Raw genomic sequence first — 21787 nt, forward strand, 5'->3', positions numbered from 1 at the left:
GCCCAGGAAAACAGGGGCAAGTGTATCAACCACAAGTGTATGTGAGACAGTGGGTAGGTAAGAGAAGAGACCATAATAGCTGGGAATGATCACACTGGACAAGATCTGAGTGTTAAAAGTAGGTAAAGGGATACTTGAAAACCTTTCAGTATCAATATTGGGAACCACAAGGCCCAAAAGTGGCGGGTGGGAGGATAGAGGGGAGGGGGGAGGGGGGAGTGTTTCTCTCTCTCTTCCATGGAGGGTGTTGGGGTGATGGAAGGGAACCTGGGGATTCTGGTACTGGGAAATGTACATTGGTGGAGGGATGGGTGTTGGAACATTGCATGACTGAAAACTTATCATGAACAGCTTTGTCAGGGTCTCACAGTGATTCTATCAAGCAGTCAAAAAATTTAGATTCTTTTTTCTGGGGGGTGGGGGTGTCACACCCGGAGATGCACAGGGGTTACTCCTGGCTCTGCACTCAGGAATCACTCCTGGCGGTGCTCAAGGGATGCTGGGAATTGAACCTGCATCGGCTGCGTGCAAGGCAATCGCCCTACCAGCTGTGCTACTGCACCTGCCCCAAAGTAAAAAAATTTAAATACAGAAACAAAATGAAAGACAAAAAAAAAAAAAACAACCCAGGTCGTAAGAGTCCTGCTCTGTGTGAACCAAGTGTAAGGAAAAGTCCCATCTCTAGACTGATGAGCGCTAATCGCAAACAAAAACAAAAACCAAAAACAAAAGCACAGGCAAACATTCATACTGGCAAACATTTACCGGTGGGAACTCTTAATTCTGATTGGGGGACAGAGAAGCGATCAGGTCACAAACTTCCCTACCATTTCGGATTGCAAACAATTTGCCCCAAGAAAGGACCTTCCTCGGTCAGCAAGGCTTTCTGTACAATCTACAGGTCCGGCGGCTGCAAGAGCAGGAAAAGAAATACCCGGGAAAGCCTGCGGTCAGCTGCGGGGCTTGTCTCTCGGGGCTTAAGCTGCTATTTGTATTTCTGGCTCAGGGCACCGGGCAGGCACGGCCCGGACTCTCCAAAAGCCCTAGGACCTGGAGCGTATGTGGGGCGGGGGTAGTGGCTCTTCCCAGGCTCATCGGGGAGCAAGAGCCGAGAAATCGGCCGCCTAGGGAGGCGTGGAGACCCTGAGAGGGTGTCACGCCAGCCCGGCGCGTGCATGGGTGCAAGAAACGTGCTGAGCTCGGCAGCTCCCGAGGGCTGCCTGGCCGGGCCCGGACACGCGCATGCGCAAGAGCCGCGGCTCCGCAGGGCGCCGGCGCGCGGGGCCACGTGACCCTCGAGGGCGGGGGAAGAATGGAGCCCGCGCCTGCGCACTTGCGCGCCGCCGTCCCGCCGGCTCCCTGGGGCCGCGGTGGGGGGGGAGGGACCCCGCCTCCCGGGCCGCGCGTCACTTCCGACGCGCTCCCTTGCGTCTCCCCCGCGTCGTCACTTCCGGCCGGTACCGGTGTGGACGGTGCGGATCGTGGCGACCGGTTTTCCGGTTCTGCCCTCCCCCCCCTCCCCGCTTCCCCTCCGACTGCTCCTCCTTTCCCTCCCTCGCCCTCCCGCCGCGGCACTCGGCCTGCCGGGCGTCGGCTCCCCGCCCCGCCCCTCACCCCGTCCCGCCTCGGCCCCGCGCCCGTTTGGTCGGGGCCTCGCGGGAGAGACGACGACGACGACGACGCCGAGGCGCCCCCCGGGCCCCCGCGCCGCGCCGCCGCCGCCGCCGCCATGGCCATGAGGCAGACGCCGCTCACCTGCTCGGGCCACACGCGGCCCGTCGTGGACTTGGCCTTCAGCGGCATCACGCCCTACGGCTACTTCCTCATCAGCGCCTGCAAAGGTGAGGGGCCCGGCGCCCACCGTCCCCTCCCCGCCCCGCGCCGCCCCGCGCGCGCCCGCTCCGGCCCGCCCGGCCCCGCACGTCGCTGTTATTTTTCAAGGGTTCGGGGTGGGGGTGGGGGGATGGGGAGGGGAGAGGGAAAAACTAGGCCACGCTGAGTAATAACCTTTTATTCCCCCCTCCCCCCCAGCGTCTCTTAGCTTAGCTGTCTCCTTGGGATAGTCTTCGCCCACCCCCCATTTAAAAAGGAAAAAAAATAGATTTTTTTCCCTCCTTTCCTCCCCAAGTGGACGTTGAGGGTTTTTTTTTTTAAATATAAAGTCTTTGTCCCAAACGCCAATGAAAGCCGCAGTGTTTTTTTTTTTTTTTTGACGCGGGTCACATCTGCAGAGTGAGTTTTCCTGGCGCCGAGTGGCAAGGCTTGGCGCGGGGCGGGGGGGGGGGGGCCACCAGGGTCCGGGGTACTCCTACCCCCCCATCCCCCACCCCCTTTGGGGCGGGTCCCTTAGCGCCCGTCCTCGGTGACCACCCACTGACCACCCGTTGGGGGGGGGGGGGCGCGGTTGCGGGGACACACCGGAGGCCCCAAGTCGTTGTCTTGGCGGGCCCAGTGATGTGAACTTGGAACTCACGGTGGTGGGGGTGGGGGCTTTGGACTCTTCTGCAGATGGAAAACCCATGCTACGCCAGGGGGACACGGGAGACTGGATTGGAACCTTTCTGGGCCACAAGGGCGCCGTGTGGGGCGCGACGTTGAACAAGGATGCCACGAAAGCGGCCACCGCGGCCGCAGACTTCACCGCGTAAGTGTGGCCCGAGTGGGCGGGCGGGTGGGCACCGGGGGGGGGGGGGGGGGCTGTGCTCCGAAATCCTCCCCGTTCTGAGTCGGTGCTGGCCGACGAGGACACGAGAGGTCCTGGATGGGCACCAGCATCATCTCCCACCTGCTCTGCTGGGAGCGCCTTTCAAAGGTTTTTAGAAACGGGAAAAAAAAAGAGGCTTTCTCATGGGGGGGGGGCAGCCTCCTAATGCGCTCTGGGTAAGGCTTGTTGGGGACCCCCTGAGCACTTCCTTTCCGAGCACCTTCCTGCAGCCGGTGACCCGCATCTCCCTCCGCTTGAGAGAAACTGCATCCCAGCAGGCTGAAACTCGGTGGCTCCCATACTCGGATGCTCTTCATTTTCTGTGTAAAAGCGGACCTCTAATCATTCTTTTGGTTGCTTTCCTTTCCTTAATGTCCAGACGATCCTGGGTGTTGGTCCCACCAGCAGAAGGACTCCTGATAACAGGTTTTTGTCTTCCTCCTTCAGCCACTGCCCTAGTTCTGGCCCCTACCCAGTGGTCTGTAATTAGACATTGCCTCCCCCACGCCCCTCCAAAATATTTCATTCACTCTCTTGCCTCTGCTGGTTTAAGTGGTGGGTGGCCTTGGATGTAGGCAAAGTGTAGCCTACACTCAAGTATATATTTTCAATTATTCAAAAACAGAGATATCAATAATTCTGGTTTTGTTGGCCTGGGGATAGAGCCATTCGTAAGTTTTTTTTTTTTTTAGTTTGTGGGCCACACCACCAGTACCCAGGGGCGGCTGTGGGCAATGCCAGGGGGGATAAGTGGGACCATGTGCTGAGACCAGCCACGCCTGGGCCTCTTGCATGCCGAGCTGGCTTCTCCGGCCCGTTAAGCACCCAGCAGCAGGTTTATGTTTTAAAAGCACCCTTGAGTTTCAGATGATCCCGATGTGTGCAGTCAGTGGCCAGAAGGCAATGTTAGTCCTTGGCCCTTTGGAATTTGGCTGCGTCCTAGGCCATCAGCCCTGTGCTTTCCCAGACAGAACTGTCCACTGCCGGAGTCACCTGTCCTCCTGAGATTTAGAGCTTGTATGTGTTACTGACTTGATTTGTACTCATCCACTTGGTTCTTCTGGTTTCTCCTCCACATTTTATATGATCTTGGTATCAGTGGTTTCTAATTCTCTTTCTGACTTAGAAGACATTAACTGTTGAAATTAATGCAGGCACTGTCAAGACGGCACACACACCTAGACTTTGTTAAACTGAGGAAAACCTGGAGAGAGAAAATGGTCTGATGTGGGGGTGGGGGGTGGATGTCATGCCTATGACTATGGAGCTTACCCTAGCTCTGCTCAGGGTATCATATGGGGGTGCTGAAGATTGAACACGGGTCAGCCCTGTGCAAGGAAAGTGCCCTACCCGCTGTACTATATCTTGGGCTCCTGGTTGTTGTTGTTATTATTCACACTAAAAGGCATTTGAAAATGTGTTGCTCCCTTAAGTATGTCAAACATAGATTGTTGTCAAAAAGTGAAAGCAGGTTGATTGTGGTAGTGAATACATGGATGCATTTGTTAAAGTTACTCCACTGGGCAAATTTTATATTTTATTTTTATTTTTTAAAAAATAAGTGAAAATTTTAAAGAGCTGGAACAGAGAGATGTAATATACTCAGATGAGTCTGAACTTGTGATGATAGGAGATCGTCAAGACTTAAGAATGCGAATGCCGTGAGGATCTTCATAGCCTTTATAAGGCTTTGAGCTTCTGTGCTTTTATCTCGGACAGATAAAAATGAAGAACTGTTTGGCTTGATATAAATCCTTTAGTACTGAGGCCAGATTGCTCAGCAGACTTCTTGTTTTAGGACGCCCAGACTTGATCCCACTGCCTTCTGTCCAGAGCCAACAATCCCCACCCCAGGCACAGGACCTGGGCTGTCTCAGGCACAGCTCAGGCACTGCTAGGTGTGGCCCCAAACAAAACCAAAAATAATCCTGTACTGTCAGCTGGTCAAGCATTGCTTTAGATGTTAGCATGCACGCTTGTGTTTCTGAGATGCTTTAGTGATTAATTGTGGGAGGTGAAAAATCAGCAACAGAGGTGATTCTCCGAGACTTCCTGAGTGCTGGAAGTTGAAGGTGCTCGTCGCTTTTGTGCTTGCACTGTTTCTGTTACAGTGTTCACTGACTGACATGTCCTTGTGGCTGGAGGCAGGCCCTTCCATCTTAGGTTTGTTGTTTACTGGCTAAAGTCAAGGATAAAGGTGAACTAAAGGTTCTTCTCAGACATGTTAGGCAGTCATGTTTGGCTTTTTATCCCATCCAGAGTTTGCGGGTGTTTAGAGGGGAACAATAAGCAACTGTCATTCATTCCCAGTGGTTAGGCGTCCCAGGGAGATCCTTGGCTGTGTTCAGGGAACTGTGCGGTGCTGGGGCTGGAACTCCCGGCCTCTGGATGAGGCCTGCGCTCCAGCCCATTGTGCCTTTTTTTCCCAACTGCTAAGTCGTTAATGATACCTGGACCCAGTTATAATGGTGAAAGTCACTAGGTGTTGGGGCAAGTGTGCCACACCTCCCATCGTTGTTCAGGGACCAGAAGGTGCTGGGGGTTCAACCTAGCTGGGCCTGCTAAGCAAGTGTATGGTTCAACCCAGTTAAGTGGTATTTAAGTTAGAAATCTAACAAGATAGCATATTCTGCAAACTTTAGCATTGACAGAAACAAGCTTTGAAATTCCAGTTCTGAAATGGTGCAGTTTCATTAACTTAGTTTGTTATCTAGCCCTGAGCATGCTAATTCCATGAGAAAAATGCTGCTGGTTGGTGGCTTTTCAGCCTGGCTATACCTGTGCCGAGCTTGTTGGGAAGAATACGGCCTCTAAAATCCCAAAGCCACTGTTTGTCCGGTTGACCACTCTCTAATGGCAACCTCTAGGAAAAGAAAAGAAGGACTTTGGCTACAAGTCAGCTGTGTGATAATTATTTTGAAATGGAGAGAGGAATAGAATGTGAAAAGGTGGGCTATGTTCACTCCTTGACAGAATCCTGAGAAAGAGTAGTCGGACTTTTCCTGCCTGAAGAAAAGTGTCTTTGGGTCATGTACAGCTCTCTCTAATCAATAGTAGGGCACGTGAGGGCAAGCCCTGGTAAGGCTCAGTGTGTAGCATTTCATATTTTATTGTTTGTTTTCAAATTGTAGTAAGCATAAATTCCGGGACTAGATTGTACTTGAATTCTGACTCCATTATTTAGTTCTGTGATGTTGGAAATGTTTGTCTCAAGTTTCCATCATGCATAAGAATGAGAAGAGTAATAGTGATTATGATAGGTTGATTGTGATTGTAAGTGTGAATATGTTTCCAATACTTAGAACTTTGTCAGTTAAAATCTAATTGCCAGCTAAGTAAGGGTAACGGTACCCTATGTAAGGTGACAGTAGGACAAAATCAAACCTGTTACTTTAGGGGGGAAGTTGGTGCCAGGGACTGAGCTGGTGCTCCTGCATGCAAAGAGTGTGCTTGATCTTTTTGAGCCATCTTCCAGGCCCTCGGCTTGTTCTTTGGGACTTGTTTTGGGTCAACTCCCAGTGGTGCTCCGGGACTCTTGGGTGCTAGCGATCAAACCTGGGCCTCCTGCATATAAAGCCTGCATTTAGCCTTGCACTCTATTTGGCCTAATTTTGGAACTTGCATGACTAAAGCTGTGAAGCCTTTAGATTTCATGTAAGGAAATTTGAGTATTAGGTATTAAGAAGGAATATCTTCGGTTTTCTTTACCTCAGTTAGTTTAGACTTGATTTGATTGTTAGTATTCGATGATGTTAGATGATGTTAGTGTTCCGTGTAGACTGGCAGTTCATGAGTTCATGTGGTCGCGCCTTGTGGCTTTCCAGTTTGATCATGGGTGCTTCCAGTTTCCTAGATGTATTCTCAATTTGTGTCTTTCCAGTCTAGCGGAATCTGATACATAGCAAGGAGCCAACAAGTAGCAACTTGAACCCCTCTTCTGTTGTCTGAAGTGTTTGTTGTGTGTGTTAACTCCTCTTAGTGACTTGTGGGGGCTTGCTGTTACTCTTTGTGGCCCAGCTCAAGTGTCCCTAGTCAGGTACCCAGCTGACCTGATGTTTGATTGTATTGGTGTAAGCACTTTGTAGGACACGTCCCCTCTGCGTTTTAATGTTTCATTTGTGAAAATTAATGATGATTCTATTGTCATGAAAATCTCTTCAGTAAAGCAGTTCTGTGGGTGAGTCTTGAATATTGCGTTTTTGTCCAGCGGGTAGGGTGCTTGCCTGCATGAGGCAGACTTGGGTTCAATCCCTGGGAGCCCATATGGTCCTCTGAGCACTGGGTGTTGCCCAAAAAATCTTGGCAACTCGATCAGGCAGTGAGTCTGTTCCTGAAATAGCGTCCTCTTAATTCATTCTGTTAGCATTATTTCCTGTGGTCCTCTAAGCACCCCCCCCCCCCTTTTCCTCTCTGATTCAGGATCATCAAAAGAAGGTGCTTAATCTAGAACCATCGAGAAGAGACCTCGACTGGGTTGCAGAGAGTGCTTGGGTACATCTGGTGCTGCAAAGTACAGGGGCCCTTTTTTATTTTCCTTTTTTTGGTAAAAGACAGTAGAAAGATCTGTTTTTCTCTGCATAAGCTTTTTATTATTATTATTAGTTTATAATGTAGTTCACAGTATTTGATTCCATTTATTATTCAAACACCACTCCCATCACCAGTACACCTTCCTCACCCACCACATTTCGGGTATTTCCATCCTGAACCCCAACCCCTGCCCCACAGCAGAACCAAAATAATGTATTTTGTATTGTTATGAAAAACCACCTGAAAATTTCCTTAGAGGAAAGAGTGTGAAGAGAGTTGTATTTCACCCATGGGCCACAAAGCCTTTCCATAAGAGATCACAAACATGTTGTTAAAGGTTGAGCTTTGTGTGCACATATATGTGTGTGTGTGTGTGTGTGTGTGTGTGTGTGTGTATGTATATGCATATATATATGTCATTCCCTCTAAGATTGGTTGCCTCCTACTTTGAACACCATCTATTGTGGTGCACTGCTCTTAGAGTATGGGTGGAGTGTGGTATGCAGTGTCCAAGAATAGTTGCACGCGTGTGTGAGCCTTGGCGGGAGCATTGGAGAGCGGCCGTGAGCAAGGTGGCAGATGAGTTCTGGAGGTTTTCAGCTGCTGGGGCTGGGTCCCTTGGGGTGGGGTGGTTCTCATCCGACCCCCTCCAAGGCACCCTGAATGAAACAGTCTTGCGCGGCATGGTTATGGCAAGTGTCCTGTTATGCTCCCTTCCAGGAGAGAAGGACATGTGACTCTCGCATAAGGTTCTTAGTCAAAGGTGGTCTTGCTTTGAACAACATCTTTAGACAAATTTCTGCCTTAAAATAGCTAATCGGAGGTTGGAACCATAGTACAGATAGTAGGTGTTGGCTGTGCACACAGCCGGCCTAGGTTTCATGTCCCACACTCATAGGGTCTCCTGAGCCCACCAGGAGTGGTCCCTGGGCGGCACTGGGTGTAGTCCTCCCCCTCCCCCAACCAGTCATTTTGTTAATTCTTTAAAGAAGTTCCACGGCCTCTCTTGCGGGTCTGTTTTCAGAGTAAGAGTTTGCAGTAGTTCAGAGAATAAATGCCATGGCCTTAGAAGCTGACCATGACCAGTGCATCACGGATAGGATTGGAACTCTGCACCCAGCTACTTAGTACCAGCAGCTTCTTACTCAGAGATGAGAAGATGCCAGATAGTTTTTAGAACGCTAAGGCCTTTTGAGGACACTTAACTGGGAATTAATCGAAATAGGCCAATGGCAGTAGAAGTGATGAGAGTATGATCTGTAGGGTGTGCCCGCCTCAGCTTCTGTAGATTTGTTTTTGTGTTTGGGCCATACCTGACCGTGCTCAGCAGGGATCACTCCTGGCAGCGCTGGGGGAGCCAGCCATGTGAGGTGCCTGAGAGGACAGCTGCAGAGCGTGATGCAGAGTGCTCACTCCAGTCCCCTCCTCCCTGGTGAATGGCCGTGATCTGAGCAGAACCTAGATGTTTCAGGAAGATTAAAGTAAAAGGCCCTCCCGTTGATCATCGATTTGCTCGAGCGGGCCCAGTAACGTCTCCATTGGAGACTTTGTTGTTACTGTGTCTGGCATATCGAATACTCTCGGTAGCTTTCCAGGCTCTGGATTGGATATACTTGACACTAGTCACTTCAGAGGACACAAGCAGGTTCTTTGAGACCTGATACCGTGTGAATGATTAGGAAAGAAATTTCCAGTCTCACCACCTGCAATGCAGCTGTGTGGAATCCTCAATTTATGAACTCATCAGCACTGATTTTCCTGTGATTAAGAGTAAACATGAAGAAAATGAAGGCCAAAAAAAAGTCATCAGAGTAAACTTGAGTTCTGTGGAGGAACCGGCAGAGCTAGTTGATGGATTTAATGATGAGATGGCGCTTGAGTGAGTTCTGAGGCTGAGTGGAACCAGATAGCGGAGATTGAAAAGCACAAACTAAAGCTTTCCTGTTTTCCATGTACCTGAGAGAAGAGTAGGGAAAGAGTTGAAAAGTTTAAACTAAAATTTGCTTTAAAAGTCTGTTGCAATCTAGCTAGAAGGGTTAACTACAAGCAAAATCAAGGAAAGAATGAGTTGGTATCTGCATAAACTCATAGTTATCTAATTGTCAGCATTACCTTTTTTTTATAACTTTTTACTAATACTCATTTTGTTTATCAAACATAGACTGAACAGGGAAATTAGAGATAATGAAGATTTTGGATGCATTTGCATGGCGTTTCTGTACCATTCACACACTTAGTGGTAACTAGGTATCAGCATTGCTGGCGTACTTCTAACTTCTAATTCTGCTTTTCACTTTCAGGAAAGTGTGGGATGCTGTTACTGGAGACGAGGTGATAACTCTTGCTCATAAACACATCGTCAAGTCTGTGGATTTCACACAGGTATGAAAACAGAGGAAGTCCAAATGATATTTCCCAACTATTGCATAAGGGGGGGGGTAAATTTGAGATGTTTGGAATCAAAAAGTGCTTTTTAAGAGAGATACGGGTGGAATGGTGCTGGGACGAGTTTGACTAGGGAAGCTTGAAAGATTTTCCTTGGCAACCAGGAGAAAGGTATGCTCAGAAGTAGCTTCTCAGAAATAATGGGGTGGAGTCATCTTTCTAAAGTCTACACTAGGTATTGAAGAGGCTTCAAGGACCTGTAACTGTTGAGGTGCTTAAATGTTTGTAACATTTTACCCTTTGTTTCCAGGATAGTAACTACTTGCTAACTGGGGGACAGGATAAACTGTTACGCATCTATGACTTGAACAAACCTGAAGCTGGTGAGTGTTGTTTTTATAGAGAATTTGGGATTATCCTTTTCTTTGAAAGAAATAGCTTTTTTGGTTTTGCTTAGTACTCGGAATCTGGAAAAAGAAATACAGTCATGAGGAAAAATTAAGCATCCACCACCTAGTCTTAATCACTGTTAAGACCGTTAGATTTTGATTCATATTCTTCCAGTTTTTTTTTTCTCATACAGATCTATCAGCTTATGTTTAGAAAAAACTTGCAATCGAATATGTAATGTATTCATGGCCACAAAATAGATGTATGTACATATCATCCATACATCACTATGCCTCAAGAGTTTTTAGAAAGCCATAGCTATATTGAAAATTAAGCTGATATTCCCCAGGTATCTTCCTTTTCTGAAAATATTTTTGGTTTGGGGCCATACCCAGCAGTGCTTGGGGGCTACTTCTAGCCCTGTTCTTGGGGGAAGGGGTGTTAATTCTTTACCACTGAAGTATTTTTAAGGTGAGGAAACACTGTATTTCCAGATTATTCTTTCTGGTTACATAGGAGTGCTGTCTCTTTCTTCTCTTTGGTGACCTTTGGCCAGAACACAGCACAGTATTCTAACCTTACGTAACCTGTGTCCGTTTCGCTGCCAGCAAGGTAGTTCAGAGATTTGGTGGCAGTTACTATTCCTTTACCTGCTTTTTCCAAAGCTGCTCTCCTGTTGCTGTGGCAGTAGCAATAATAGCAGTTAATTGATGGTTTTCTGTTTTTGTCCTATACTATATGTATGTATAGCACCTATACCATGTGGTGTTATACATACCTATATGTGTATATAGATACATACCTATTTCCTTATTTGGACCTTCTAATTGCTGAGGTATAGTAACGGTTGCCACCTCTGTTTTTTTTCCTTCATTTTTGCGTTTTTGGGTCACACCCAGCGATGCTCAGGGGTTACTCCTGGCTTTGCACTCAGGAATCACTTCTGGTGGTGCTCGGGGGGCTATGTGGGATGCTGGGAATTGAACCCGGGTCGGCCGCATGCAAGGCAAACACCCTACCCGCTGTGCTATTGCTCCAGCCCCACCACCTCTTTTTTACATGAGAGGAAAGGCAGGCTTCGGAAGGTTAACTTGATTTGCCCAAAGTCCAAATAGTGTATTGATTGACATTATCTCCAGCATTTGCTGTTGGTAGAAAGAACAGTGAGTGGTTGTTGCGTTTTGTGTCTTAAATCTTTTGAAGAGAAAGTCTCCGAAGCCTGGTTCCCATCCCCGCTTTGTACACGTTGCTTTCTCTATAGAAATATTCTGAAGAATATTTCTATACAGAGAAATATTCTGCCCTACTTTTTATTGCCTTCCTCCCTTTCAGCCCCTTCCTCTCCTTGGTAAAAGGTTGTGAGGCTGCTCGACTTAGCTTGCAATGCCTTGTCACTGGATCTGTTTTGTTTTTTAATTGTGCCTTATTGGTTATTTCATCGTACTACAGTACTGCTTTCAAAGGCAGAAAATTCTCTTAGTGGTGGTGGTGTATTCATTCTCCACTGCTTTAGAGATGAGGGTTTCTCAACGTTTCCCAACTTGGGGCTCTTTGTCCCCTGCTCCGTGGCATACCAAGTTTATGTTTGTTGCTGCTAAGTTTATACTGTGGCCCTTTTGGAGTATTCCATGGGGGAGCTTCCAGGGGACCATTTGGGCCCTGATTGAGAAACACTGATAGAGATTATAATTCTTCATTTCCTTGTTATACAGATACGATTTTTAATTCCAATATAGAAAAAAAATGTATAATCTAGGCAAACATTTGAACTTGACTGGCTTTTGAAAAGTTGCAGTCTAATAGAAATCAATTTTTTTTCTTTTACATATGTAAAAGTTTTTATGTTGCCCTTTTTTTTAAAAAAAATGAGTATTAACAAGTGTATTTAATAAGTTGTTTTGTCTTCAGAACCTAGGGAAATCAGTGGTCATACCTCTGGTATTAAAAAGGCTCTCTGGTGCAGTGACGATAAACAGATACTTTCAGCTGATGATAAAACTGTTCGGTGAGTAATTTTTCTTTGATTAATTTAGAGTTTGAGAAACCTTTTGTCTCTGTGCTTTTGTTTTAAATTGGCTCTATTAGAATTTTGTGGAAGAGTTATCCCTGAATATTAGAACTTTTGTTATACACAGGTCACATTGATCTGCTGCTGTCCCTTGACTTGTGCACAATTCAGACTTGCAGGAAAGTGCTGACTCAGCCTAAGTGGGTGCTCTCGCCTGGGTCTCTTCTGTCTGTGGTGTTGGGGATTGAGTGCTGGTCCCAGATACTCACCATCAGCGTCACATGGGTCAACTCCTTAAAGCATAGCTGAAAATAAGCAGTGTCATGTTAGGATGGTTTCAGTGACATTATTAAGAAATTGTATTAAAGTTTTAAGGTTGTCCTCATCAGACAAGCTACCAAATACTGGAATGTTTTAGGAAGCCAGACCTTTTCTTACCGAGGTCTATAGTTTATGACTTGGAATGGATGTTTGACTTTGAGTGTGATTGTTCTGCAGGTGGGGTTAGAATTTTTCACCTTGTTTTTTTTTATCAAGTAAATACCCACGTATTTTTCTCTTGCAGCCTTTGGGATCATGCCACGATGACTGAAGTGAAATCTCTAAATTTTAATATGTCTGTTAGCAGTATGGAATATATTCCTGAAGGAGAGATCTTGGTAATAACTTATGGAAGATCTATTGCTTTTCATAGTGCAGTAAGGTATGTTTATCGCCCCCACCAAAAGAAATCTTTTTTTCTTTCTGGCAAATAAGGAAAATTTACTGTGCTTAAACTTGGAGGGCATGTCAGAAAGAGATTTCAAAGCAAATGTAGACCTGTACTGTGTGGGGAGAAATGCTTCTGTACCTGTGTCTTTTGATATTTAGATTTGTAGATACTTTAAAGGGGTTTATTTGTAGGTATTCAGATAATGTATTGGTAAAATTCAAAAACTTCTAAGCTTTTATTCAAAGTATCACCAGACTAGTGCTCTAATAATAATTCTGTGTTTGCTGTGTTCTTGATCTTACTGATTTTTGTCTTAAAATCTTAGAGAAATATATTTTCCATTTTCAGATATCCTGACAAAATGAATTTCTTAAAACACACTTTCTGTGACTACAAATGATAGTAAACACTTGTTGACAAATTAGAAAGTAAAATTTTTTAAAATGTCCTCAATCCTGCAACCATAAATACCAGAATATAGCTATAGCTTTGTTTCTTTTTCAGTTTTATTTTGCGAGGTGCTGCCAGCTGAGGGCCTCACGCATGCTCAGAGTGAACTCTAGTATTGAACTGCATTCCTGGCTCCATTAATAGCCGTATTTTCTTCTCTGTTATGCAGTTGGCATTTGTATGATCATTTTAATTTTTTTATTACTTTAGGAATAATAAAGTGTTAGCTTATTTGTTGATAGACCAGGAAGAACACTAGAATGATGAGGTGTCTGTGAAGTTCAGAATCTGATCCCTGTCCCCTTCCTCAGTCACTGGGGTGACCCTCATGGCTCTAGGCATCAGATGACCAACCTGAGCACTGAACCACAAGGCCATGTTCCATGAGGACTGAGCACTGCAAAGAGTCTTCCCCGCCTCTTAGAACGCTTGGTTTGGGGCCACATCCAGCAGTACTCTGGAGCTCTCCCTGGTGTGGTGCTTGGGGAGTACGTGCTGTACTAGGAACCACACAAACCCAGGCCTCCAGCATGCAACGAGTGCTCTCCGATTTTTTGTGCTTTCTCCCAGACACACACCACATACATTCCACACTCCACATCCCACACCCTCCCCCCCACCCCCCGAGCTGGGGAGGTAGTACAGTGGTCAGGATGCATGCCTAGCATGTGCTAAAGCCCACTTCGATTCCCACCAGTGTGTTTCCAGGCATTACTGAGTGCAGCTCTGGAGTTGCCCAGCACTGCTAGGGTCGCTCAGGTAGCTTTGCATCCTCGGTTCCTTGCATTGAGGCCAAGAATTACCAGTGGGACCCCTTGGTCCCCTGAGCACAGCTAGAGAACATGCCTCCTCCAACCCCCAAATTATACTCAGGACAGTAGTCCTAAACTCTCTAAAGGGCTCATGACACTAAGATTGAATGGCAGAAGGAAAGAGGGGACAGGAATGAGGAGGAGCAGTTCAGAAAGTGAAATGAGTGCATGCGTGTGGTGAATGGCTAGTACTAGGTTGTGCGTTCTTTAGCCCTGCCGCAGACTGCTGCCTCAGACCCCATCTTCTTGATAGAGTCTGCCAGCCTACTGAACATGACCTGAGTAAGCGGGTATTCTCAGTTTGCCTGCATAGGCCTGGCATGTGATGGTGTGAGTAGGATTTAACACAGGAGCGAACAAGCCTGCGCTGATATTTTGTATTGAGGCCTTGCAGGATTTCTAGGTTGATCTGGGGCTAAGTTCTTTGAGCCTCAGGTGATGCTGTTGTGCGCTGATTTCTTGTTTTGTTTTCATTTTGTAACCGTGGGACTGTTGCTGCTCAAGGCCTTTCCCTGGCCCAGTGTTTGGGGGTTTCTCTGGGTGGTGCTCGGGAGATCATACTCAAACCTAGGCCACCTGTACGCAAAGCATGCACAGGAACCTTGTCTCCCGGTTCCTTGAATTCTTGTTTCGGCTTTTGACTGTACCCAGCGGTACTCAGGACTTAATTCTTACTATGCTCAGGCATCACTCGTGGCAGTGCCAGATTTAACTTATTGCAGAACTAAACTCCTAAGAAGTGAGGCTGATTATCAAATGATCCTCCGTGTGAAACTTCTGTTTGTAAAAATTTGTGCCTTTGAAAAATCAAACAATATGAAAGTTATTTTTTGTTTGTTTTGGGGTCACACCCAGTGGTGCTCAGGACTTACTCCTGGCTCTGTGCTCAAGGATCACTCCTGGTGGGTTCAGGGGGACCGTATGAGATGCCAGGGATCAAATCCGGGTTGGCTGGTGTGCAAAGCCAGCACCCTGCCTACTGTGCTATTGCTCCAGCCCCAAAAGTTAAATTTTGGAAGCAGAAATGTCAATATGCTGGCACTGTGGCTTTATCATCCAGCATAACCGTTTTGAGGAAGGCAGTGCTGCTCAGTGTCACAAGCCCTTTATTGAAGCGTCCCAATATTCCCAAGGATGAGTTCCAGTTGGGCATTATAGCCTTCCTGGCTTCTTGGCTCTTTTGCTAATTAGACTTGGTGATGGGTTTTGGGTTTGTGGGTGTTTCTGTGTATGGGTTTCTTGGTTTTATTTATTTACGCATATCTATGGCTAATTGAATTTAGCCATGAATTTCTTGACTTTCAGAATTTAAAACAGTTTAAAGATTATTATATTTGTTACTCAAAATTTAAAATATTTAAATTTTTCTCCAGTTTGGACCCAATTAAATCTTTTGAAGCTCCTGCAACTATCAATTCTGCATCACTTCATCCTGAGAAAGAATTTCTTGTTGCAGGTGGTGAAGATTTTAAACTTTATAAGTATGATTATAATAGTGGAGAAGAATTAGGTGAGTTATCTTCCTTTCCCTTATCTTTATCAAATGTCAGATCTCAGAATTTGTGTTTCAACATTTCTATGTGTACATCTTGAAGTCATGTCTTCCAGCTCACTAAAGCTTACTGCTTCCACATAAAAATATAAAGGATTTTCATACTCTAAGTCTAGAAATTTGGCGTGAAGGACCTTATTTTACTCTATTTCTTCGCCAATGTTTCCCAAAGTGAGTGCTGTGCCCTCCACCCCCATACGTATACACATCCCTTCCCAGTGGTGGTGCTGGATCTCCTCAGGCATGGTATTAGCCTTGGGTTTGACTTAGGGGACTTTCTGTTTTTTTAAAAAAGGTAGATTTCTCAAAAGATGTAAGAATTGTCTCTCAGGGAGCTAGGCTATGAGTTCAGGGTATAAAAGTAATTAGGATTCAAACATCTGCATCCTCTGAAATTTCGTTTACTCCCTCATCTTTACTGGACCTTGAGAGGGGTAATGTTAGAAGTTGTGGGCATGATTGGCCACTGTCTGGCGAGGATTATTCCCATTAGATAGAGTTCTATACATTTGCCCTTACGAATTTGGCATTTAGCACTGATAGTTTTTTCTTTGGGCTATCAGTGTTTGCCCTCTAACTTGTAAGTTGTAGTTCGTCGTGAGTAATCAGTGATGTGTTGGCCCTCATCCCCTTGTGCAGAATCCTACAAAGGGCACTTTGGTCCTATCCACTGTGTGCGATTCAGTCCTGACGGAGAACTCTATGCCAGTGGTTCTGAAGATGGAACGCTGAGACTCTGGCAGACCGTTGTGGGAAAGACATATGGGCTGTGGAAGTGCGTGCTTCCTGGTAAGAATTCCTATGAAGACGGCCAAACAGATTCATGGTTTTTGTTGATTTTAAATTATATGTCCACCTTTAGCCGCTGTTTCTCATGCTTTTTCTGACTGAGACCTACCAACTTTCTTTCTGTGCTCCCCTTGCTTTCAATTCCTGCTACCTCTTGGACCTCTAGTGTCATGCTTTGGCCCCCTTGTGTGGAATTTTTTTCCCTTTGGGCCCCTTAGAATTACACAAGGGGCCACAGATCATATGACCTCTGGTTGAGAAATACTGATTCAAGTAAAGAGAAACTTGTGATTATAAATTGCAGTGCTCCTTGTCATGCTTATGCTTTTTTATATAATTTATTTTTTTCCCTAATTTTTTCATTAGATAGTGAATGGAATGGGTCTAGCTCAAAATTTGCTAGAGGCCTGTCTAAAAATTTTAAAGTAATTTGAATAGCTGTGGCTTACCCTTCTTTAATGCTGGAATTTACTTATGCTATTGTTCACTTTTGTTTCCATAGAAGAAGATAGCGGTGAGCTGGCCAAGCCAAAGATCAGTTTTCCGGAGACAGCAGAAGAGGAGCTAGGTAAATACTAGTGAAGTCATGGGGTTCAAAATTGAGATGGTGTGGGCTTAGCAGAGGAATTCCTCTCTTGACAAAAGTTTATTAATGATGAATATGCTTGACTAATGGAAAATTTAAGAACAGCATGTTTATATAACATTTAAATAACTGCATAGTAGTAGATATGAAGATGTAGCATGAACTTGGTAGAGTTTCTGGTGTGTGTGTGTGTGTGTGTGTGTGTGTGTGTGTGTGTGTGTGTGTGTGTGTGTGTGTGTTTTGCCTTTCATTCCCGGACTCAGACCCAGGGCCTCACATACCTAAGAGATGTGCTCTGCACCTGAGCCACTTTCCCATGATGCTGCTTGTCTCCGAACTTAGTCTGGTTTAGGTAGCAGTTGTTAAAATATGTAGCTTTGGTCATAATTCTTAGCATCAGTTAACTTTATACATATAAAGTATTCTGTCACAAATCTGGAGAGACATTCTTGTATGGTCTGATAAATAATTTGAAGTTGGAATACTAAAGAAGGGATCCCCAAAAATCTGCTGAAGACATAACTTTGGTGGTTTTTCAGTAGCCATAGTCATTGAAAAGCTATCTCAGATCCTGGACAGATAGTACAGTGGGCAGAGCACTTGCTTACACACTCACTGCCAACACAGATCTGGTTCCCAATACCCCGTGTGGTCCCTGGACCCCACCAGGAGTGATCCCTGGTACAGTACAGAGCCAGGAGTCAGCTATGGGTACTGATGTGACCCCTCACCCACCAGTAAAAAGAGAGAAGAAAGATTGGAAGAAAGGCTCCTTGGAGATGGGGTTTTCTGATTTAGAAGACTTGGAGAGCGGGGAAGAAGTCCTCTGGCTCTTCTTCCTGCTTTTGCAGGGCAGGAGTATAGTCCCAAAGGCTTTTCACTTGCTGTCTCATTCCCTCTCAGCGTGCTTAGAAGACAGGTTTCGTTGTGTATATGGGCATGGGGAGGTGTATATCATCCAATTTGGGGGGAGGTCGGTTTAGCAGAAAGGTCAATTTGCTCTTTTCCTTTAATGAAGGTGATTCACATGACTTTCACTTACATTGTAGAGGAAATCACTTCAGAGAATTCAGATTCCGTCTATAGCTCAACTCCTGAAGTGAAGGCCTGAGCGCCAGGCATGTGCCCCAGAGAGCATCCAACTTACGGACTAAAACAAGCAAGCAGAGAAAAGCATCCGCCTTACAGCGTGCATTCACGGAAGGCAACCCTGAGCAGCAACTACTGAGGAATATGGAGTGGCTCCAGAGCTGGGACTAACTGGGCGTTTCCTGTATGGGTGACCCCAAGAGCACGCCATGAAGACACGTGCAGGTTTTGCTCTTGAACTCCGGCGGCCTGTTGTCTTTTTAATGAATATGTGCAAGCCAACATCCCATTTCTCTTATATAATTAGATTTCTCGTAGCTGTTTATGTTATTATGAGGAAGAAAAATATATTGGCCTATTTTTCTGAATTTTCCCTTAAAGCAGAAAGCCTTTTTTTTCCTCTTTTTTTTTTTGCGTTGGTTGTAAAGAAGGAGATGTGATATGATAAAGTAATTGGTTTGATTTCTCTTTCATTGTACACTGCTTCTGAACATCTAATTGTTTTTAGTTACCTAAATAAAAAGCCTCTAAAACAAAATAATGTTTGTTTCTTGGGAAAAGTTGATAAATTTGAATTTTATAAATGGAAATAACAAGAAAGATTTTCTACATCATGACATAGCAAAAGACAACTTGACTAACGATGAATCTGTTGTAAACGTTGTTTCCTAAATTGGAAATTTTATTACTGAATCAGGGACAGAATTTTTGAAATGTGCTTGTCCTTTACTAGGATTGCAGCCATCTTCCTGCTGGATTGGACAGAAATGGTTAACTTGTGTTTTTAAAACCCTTCATGGTAACTGTTTAAATGGTACATCCTAGTAGGAAGGAAAACATAAAGCAGCTGAAAACTACCACAAAAATCTTACCACCAAAAATCGATTAAAATTAAATGAAAACTAATGCACACACCCCTCTGAGTCTGTGTGCAGATAGGAAAGATTTTATGAATGTGGATAATTGTAGACCTCTAATGTTTGTTACTTTGTCCTTTAAGTTAGGGTGGTATTCAGGCCTTCTTATCAATCTGTTAATAAAATGAATCAACTAAGCTTGAACTTGTATTTTTTAACATATGGAGGGGATATTAATTTGGAAAGAATTTCTACCATTATGTAGTCTCTGCCAAATTGCATTGTCTTTAATTCAACTGTTGAATGATTTCTAATAACTGCAAAGCAAAGTAAGTTTTTTTGTGGACTTTTGGAAAGGGTGAGCCAAAGTGAACCCTGAGCAAAGCTGGTGAAGCAGATCGTGGCCTTAAAGTTGTTAGCGAGAACTCTTAAGCTACAGGCAGGGCAGCATTCTTTCCAGAGGAGAAAGGTAGCCAACTTCTGTCTCAATGTCCCGTCTTCTGTCCTGACTTCTGTCTGATAACCCTGTTTGCCTTCCCAGGACACTTGCAGTCACATTGGATCCCTCTGAATGCTCTCCCAAGTTCAAATTCCTTAATTAGAAACAAAAACAGTACCAGCCACCAGCTGTGCCTGGACCACTGCTTGCCAGTACTTGGGCATGTGGGGCAGGTGGAAGGGGGTACTGGGTGCAGAAATTGAGCCCAGGTCTTGCACATATTAGTCCTGTGTTCTGCCACATGAATTACCTCCCTGACCCAAAGGTAGTTTAGTTTAATGGTAGCTGCACAGTCTTTACCATATGAGGTACCTTGTACATGTTTAGGAATTACTAGAACATAGATGACTTGGGCAGGGGGCAGTGTAGAATTGGGAGCATCGTTTGCCTCCTGCACTTATTACGAGAGGAATCCTAGAAGTCTTGGTTAATCTATCTGTTTAGGTATCAGTCCTGGTGTTGCTCAGGGGACTGAGGTGATGGGGCCTGCCACGTGCAAAGCTTGCCCATTAGTACTGTCTCTCGGGCCCCAAGTACTCAAGGTTTATTCCTGACTCCATGCTCAAGAATCACACCTGGCAGTGCTCGGGATCATATGCATTGCAAAGGATCCATCTGGGAAGGACTACGTGCATGGCAAGCACCTTAACCCCTGGACTACCTTTCTGGTCCACTTTTTAAAAATTTTGTTAAAAGGGACTGGAGTGGTAGTACAGCAGGTAGGGCCTTTACCTTGCATGTAGTTAACCCTGCCAGGTTCGATCCCCAGCATCCCATATAGTCTGTAGCAACGCCAGGATTACTTCCTGAGTAGAAAGTCAGGAGTAACCCCTGAGCATCGGCAAGTGTGGCCCAAAAACAAAACGCTAATTTATAAAGTTATTAATGGTTGAATTTCAGGCATATAATATTTCCATATCATTCTCACCACCAGTGTCAGCTTCCCACACTCCATCCCCTGCATGTCATTTGGACAGGCATATTACAAAGTTGATGTTATCAGTGTTGCGTCTGCTTTGGGTATGTGACTATACCCCTCCCACATCATCGGTTTCAGTTATAAAGCCCCCGTTGCTTCCCTTTGTCATCTTCCTTCCCCCTTCACTTCTTTCTCTTTCCCTTCCCTAACTCAGGTCAAGGGTGACCTAGGCATCCCCATCTACTACATTTCCTTGTCCAGTTACTCCATGAACCATGGGTAGGTGAGATCATCTTGTGTTTATCTTTCTTCTGGCTTCACTCAACATATCAGCACATAGTTGAGGGCCAGAGAGAGCCTAAAGAGCTGCTTTCTATGCAACTCACCCAGTTTTTTGACCCTTGGCACCCCTGAGCACCTTATTTTGGCCGAAACACCGAAACAAAATCCAAAAGGCATAGCTTAGTGTTCCTCCTTTAATAAGTGTCTTCCTATGTGAAACATCCAAACCTGTTGGGCTTGTTGCTCTTCTAGTAACTGGTGCTGCCTGTTGGGACTTTCTCCAGTCAGAAGACCCAGAAGCCCTTGATCCTGTTCTCTGACCTTCCCAGTTCAGCCCCCATGACAGCTCTGGGGTCCTCATCTGCTCCTTGCTGTGTTCATTGCTACTGCCGGGCTGCCTGTTCTCACAAAGAACATTTCAGTGCCTCTCTGCCTTGTTCCTGCTCGCTCGCTGCACCCCGTCCATCCACCCTCATGGCAGGGAAGGTGATTGAGGGTGTGAAGAGGTCAGTGACTGCCTTCCCTCCACAGCGGCTTCCAGTTGGACCCACTTGTCCTCTGTCCCCTTTCCCCTGCCTGCTGTGACTTCCTTTTTCCTGGAACTGCTTTAGCCACAGTTGCTTCATCTCTAGCTCCAGACCTTTCCACCCGACTTGTTTCTGCTACTTGGTCCACCTTTCCCCCACTATTTTTGCAGTGCTGGGGTTCAAAGCTAGGACCTCACTTTTGGAAAGCAAGTGCTCATCACTGAGCTCCGTTTCCCACCCACCTGCTCCCCTCCCACCTGTCTACACAACTGACCTCTTACTATGCCCACAGCCATCCTTATCTTGGGACTCAAGTCTCATCATCCGTGTTCTTCTCTTTACTGTTTTGCCTTATCCCCACTCCAGAATGATTGAGAATGTTTTTCACCGTGACCCATCCTACTTTTGCCTAGAAGGTAGTTTGCGTGGCAGTGCTGGTGCTGACTAGCTGAAACTGGGCCCTAAATTAGTACCAGCCTTACAGGCTCCTATGATTGTTTTCAGTACCCGCTTGGGAATTCCTCCTCCCCATTGAAGTCAGCTGATCAGCCCCTACTCAAAGCCCGGGTCAGCAGCTGACCAGAGTGCCCCAGCCGAATCCCTGAAGGAATGCAGCCAGTGCGGAGTCTCTTCACCTCCACCCACTCTCTGCCAAGTCACTTCTATTTTTAAGGCCCACCACATCCTGATTCCCCA

General features: G+C 45.8%; 1 protein-coding gene across 1 annotated transcript; it reads left to right on the top strand.

Moving 5' to 3' along the window:
- The first annotated feature begins 1559 nt into the window (after positions 1-1559).
- On the top strand, positions 1560-19062 carry STRAP (serine/threonine kinase receptor associated protein). The gene is made up of 10 exons (XM_056134571.1): positions 1560-1841; positions 2509-2644; positions 9535-9616; positions 9930-10002; positions 11918-12014; positions 12583-12720; positions 15365-15501; positions 16183-16332; positions 16835-16900; positions 17968-19062. Exons 1-10 carry the CDS (start codon positions 1730-1732, stop codon positions 18027-18029), a joined length of 1053 nt encoding a protein of 350 aa, XP_055990546.1. The 5' UTR covers positions 1560-1729; the 3' UTR covers positions 18030-19062.
- The last annotated feature ends 2725 nt before the right edge of the window (positions 19063-21787 follow it).

The sequence above is a fragment of the Sorex fumeus genome, unplaced genomic scaffold (assembly GCF_029834395.1).
Source record: "Sorex fumeus unplaced genomic scaffold, SorFum_2.1 ptg000100l, whole genome shotgun sequence".
NCBI lineage: Eukaryota > Metazoa > Chordata > Mammalia > Eulipotyphla > Soricidae > Sorex > Sorex fumeus.